This window comes from Rattus rattus, chromosome 4 (genome assembly GCF_011064425.1).
Source record: "Rattus rattus isolate New Zealand chromosome 4, Rrattus_CSIRO_v1, whole genome shotgun sequence".
Classification (NCBI taxonomy): domain Eukaryota; kingdom Metazoa; phylum Chordata; class Mammalia; order Rodentia; family Muridae; genus Rattus; species Rattus rattus.
In genome coordinates this window covers 121,813,031-121,817,437 of record NC_046157.1, presented here as the reverse complement: position 1 = coordinate 121,817,437, position 4,407 = coordinate 121,813,031, and the positions used below count along the sequence as shown (strand labels likewise).

Below are 4,407 nucleotides of genomic sequence, written 5' to 3'. Positions count from 1 at the left end.
GGGAATATGGTTCAAGCAGAACTCATGTCTGGCTGCTGGTACTGCAGAGCAAAGGGGAATCTAGGCACACCCACAAAGTGGGTTGATTGGCAGGCTGGAAGACAAAGCTCCCAAAAAAAGGCACTTTAACACGGATATAGCTCAGTAGAGAGTGCTTGCCTAGGAGGCACACAGCTCTAGGTTCAATCTCTTGTACTATAAGCAGTTTCCATGGGGTCAGAGAATGGCTGGAGAGTTGTGGAAACCAGAGGAGGTATTGTTTTGGAAACAGGATCTCACTGTGTAGCCCTGGCCTCAGACTCAGAGATCCACCTGCCTCTGCCTCCTCAGTGCTTGGATTAAAGGCGTGCACCACCACCACCGCCTGACAGGAGGAAGTTTTTGATGGAGGAGCTATTAACAGGTAGCAGAGACAACCGAAAGACGATCATGGGCCATTTGTGGGGTCAGTGGGGGCTGCTGTATGTCTTTGCTGCTTTAGAGGGAAGGTGATGTATGCATCATAACCAAAGAGCAATGTAGCCAGCAAGCCCAGCACCCCAGCGACGAATATGGAGCTGCCTCTTCCTTCTACAAGGACAACAATGGAAGTGATCAGGTACAGGATGGCTGCTATGAGGGATCTGAAGAAGTCGGTCCAAGGCCAACTGATGAATGATATCTTGGAGTGCAGGTCACACATGTAGAAAACGAATAAGACAGCAGCAAAGATCATCTCAATCACCGACAGGGAGAAGCAGTCCGATGTAGACACACTGAAGCAAACCAAAATCACCAGGCACAGTATAATCTCAGCAAACAGGAGAATTCCCTTTTTGCTGCGCGAGAAGCTGGTGCAGGCTAACCAGCAGCCGGGAGCCGAGAGACGCTCGGAGTCCACCATGGTGTGTGCTGGAGTCCTCGGGACGCAGCAGCTCTGCTTTCTGGCTCTCGGGTTCCAGATCGCTGCACATCCATGTTATGAATATTTCTTAAGGGATGGATTTCTATAGGTCAATGTATCTTATCTAGGTAGGTGGTTTATATCTTTATCAATTGGTTGTGAGTTTACTGTGTGGATGTATTGTGGATGGGGAATTTAACATATAAATCTGATTGAAAAATTACAGTTTATTGAGTCCTGATTTCACTGGTTAGTTGGGAGTTTATACCTTAACTATCAGGGGGCAGTTGTTGGGAGTGTGAGCAGAGTCTGTGGCAGGGAGCTGCAATAGGCCAGCTCATGCTGGACTTCTAGAGCTCTGATTTTACCAGGTAGCTGGAACCAGAGAGTTCGCAGCTAGCAGAGAGCTGCCAGGAGAGATGCTAACCTGAGATAAATTATGGTTAGTTCCATGTGGCTCTCTGGTGCTGGAACTAACTCCAGGGAAGGTGCCATGCTGGAACAGCTGACAGCCTGCTTGGGTCTGAGAGTACTTGGGGGCAATGTGGAGCTGCCGAGATAAAAGTACCCTACAGCGCCATGTGGTCCCATGGGTGCTGGCACTAGCCCAGGATAAAAGGTAAAACGTTACTATTTTCTAATATATACTGCAACACATCTCAGTGGATTTTTCTCTTTGACAAGTATGTCGTATACTTTTCTATCTCTTCTGATTAAGTTTGGTGTGAAGCATCTTTTGTTATATATTAAAGTGACGACACCAGCTTGTTTCTTAGGCCCCTTCTTTGGAATATCTTTTTGCAACCCTTTACTTTGCGGTAATTTCTATCATAATATTGAGACATGTTTCTGGGATGCAGCAGCAGGATGGATCCTGTTTTGGCATCCATTCTGTCAGTCTGTGCCTTTTCACTTGGAGAATTGAGACCAATGGTATTCAGAGATATTAATGACCAATGTTTGCTGATAGTGAGTGTGATGATTGTAGTGTGTGTGTGTGTGTGTGTGTGTGTGTGTGTGTTGTTCCTTCTTTAACTTTTGCTATGTGAGATTATTTGTTTCCTGTGTTTTTAGCATCCCTGAGTTGAAGTTGTCCTAGCATCTTCTGTAGGGCTGGATTTATAGATAGACATTGTTTGAATTTATCATGAAACATCTTATCTTCTCCATCTATGGTATAGTATTCCATATATATATATACATATGCATACATATGTATTATGCATATATATACCACACATTATATATATAATTATATATATAATGCATTAGTCTGGGCTGGCGTCTGTGGTCTCTTAGAGTCTGAGTATGCACAGCACATCTTTCCAGGCCCTTATGGCTTTTAGAGTCCTCATTGAGTAGTCAGATGTCATTCTAATAGTTTGGTCTTAACTGTTATATAGTCTTTTCCCCTTGCAGCTTTTAATATTCTTTCTTTATTTTGTATATTTAGTATTTTGATTATTATGTGGTGAGGACATTTTCTTTTCTGGCCTAATTTATTTAATGTTCTGTATGCTTTTTATATCTTGATAGGCATCTCCCTCTTTAGAAACTTTTCTTCTATGATCTTATTGAAAATATCTTCTGAGTGGGACATTGGTGTTACACACCTTTGATCCAGCACTCAGGAAACAGAGGCATGTGGATTTGTTTGATTTTGAGACCAGTCTGGTATATGGAGCAAGTTCTAGGACAGCAGGGCCACACACAGAAAAACCTTGTCTCAAAAATATCAAATAAATAATGAATAAATTAATAAAAATATTTTCTGGGCCTTTGAGCTGGGATTCTTCTTCCTCCTTCATTACTATTATTCTTAGGTTTAGACTTTTCTTAGTTATCCCAGATTTCCTGGATGCTATATGTCAGAAGTTTTAAAGAAACATTTTATTTGACCATACTGTCCATTTCTTTTATCATATTTTCACTGTCTGAGATTCTCTCTTTTATGTGTTTTATTCTGTTGGTGAAGTTTTCTTCTGTAGTCCCTGTTTGAACTCCTAAATTTCCATTTCCAGAATTCCCTCTGTTCTTGTTTCTTTATTGACTGTATTTCCATTTTCAGGCCTGAGCAATTTTATATATGTCAACTCTTTATGCTTTCTTGGATTTCTTAAAGGAATTTATTAATTTCCTCTGATTTTTGTTTTTTCCCCTGGGATTATTTAAGGGATTTATTCATTCTGAGGACCTCTATCATCTTCTATATGATAATAGGTCTCAGCACTGGTTTCTGTATTTGTTTTGTTGGATGGGTGACCTCACCCCCTTGGTTTCTGTTTCCTCTCTTGATTTTCAGAAAGCGTGATGGTTGTGTGTTTGTTGTCTCTTTACCTGATCTGCCCAGCTGATGCATTCACAAGAATGTTAGCAGCTTTTTAATGAACGAAATGTTTGTTGAAGTTCTCCTTTTAATCCAGCTAGCTCCTAAATAATTGAGACTAGACTATTATATTTATTTAACAAGCTTTAAGGGCACAACAACTGATCAATATTACTTTATTTTAACCCTCTAAAATAACCTGCCTACCTCACAGTCAAAATCTAAGTGATATTTTCATTTTAGTATTGATTTGGCTCTCTGAGATCCAGGTCTTTTCTCATGGTTTCTCCTGGACTCTGTCTCCATGGCAAATCCCCACTTCCTCTTTCCTTCTCTCTTTCCTTTGCTGGGAGGAAGTCCAGCCCTATTCTATCCCCTCTTCTGTCATTGGCTAGTCAGCTTCTTTATTGAACAATCAGGGACTAATTTGGGAGCAATGTTTTGAAACCAGATATGGGACACATAAATCAGCATTTCAGTAGTGCAAGAATAATCCTTACACAGTGCATAATAACACTATGCCTACACAGGGAATTCCTGCTTGTTGGAGGTTGCGATACTGGGATGAGTTCTGGGAGAGAAGGTTGGAGAAAGTCTTTGTGATATCTTGGCGATAGTGTCAAAGAGAAGAGGGAGACCACAGCAAATTCTTGCTATGGAGCTGGTGATAAGGATTGAGGAATTGGATCTCAGGATCAGTAGAAGAGGTGTGGCTCCACTTTTAGCTTCCTTGTGTTAATATTGAGATATGAAAGAAAAACATGTTCCACAATTTTGGGTCAAATTTTAAGCAAGCTTTAATTAAATACTGGCCATGAAGGACACTGAACAGGTCTACCTTTGGGTTCCCAGGAAGTGACCATGAATCATGTTTTTCAGGGTCTTAAAAAGGCAAAACCTGTAATTCATACCATTTCACATCAGGTCCAATCAGTGGCAAGCATACATCCTGCCATGCTGCTAAAGTACCTACGTACAGTCAAGCATATCTGATGTAGCAGTTTCAAACAAACTTGTTTAGGGAAATAAAAACATGTGATGTGTTATTTTCCCCAAACTACAATTCCCAGCATCCCAGGAAGTTATCTTGTCCTTGAATATGTTTACAGGTTAAAGTTGACTTTTCCAGTCCCCTCTTGAGTTGTATCCTGAGTTAAATTCTTGACTTGGTGATGGGTACCTTTTTATATTGGGATCT

General features: G+C 40.9%; 1 protein-coding gene across 1 annotated transcript; it reads right to left on the bottom strand.

Moving 5' to 3' along the window:
- Positions 1-321: 321 nt before the first annotated feature.
- LOC116898163 (proteolipid protein 2-like) lies at positions 322-950 on the bottom strand. The gene has a single exon (XM_032899538.1). The coding sequence runs from the start codon at positions 881-883 to the stop codon at positions 428-430; it is 456 nt and encodes a 151-aa protein (XP_032755429.1). The 5' UTR covers positions 884-950; the 3' UTR covers positions 322-427.
- Between the last annotated feature and the right edge of the window lie 3,457 nt (positions 951-4,407).

Excerpts from the sequence above, each read along its gene's own strand:
- LOC116898163 (XM_032899538.1), bottom strand. The coding sequence starts at position 883 with ATGGTGGACTCCGAGCGTCTCTCGGCTCCCGGCTGCTGGTTAGCCTGC.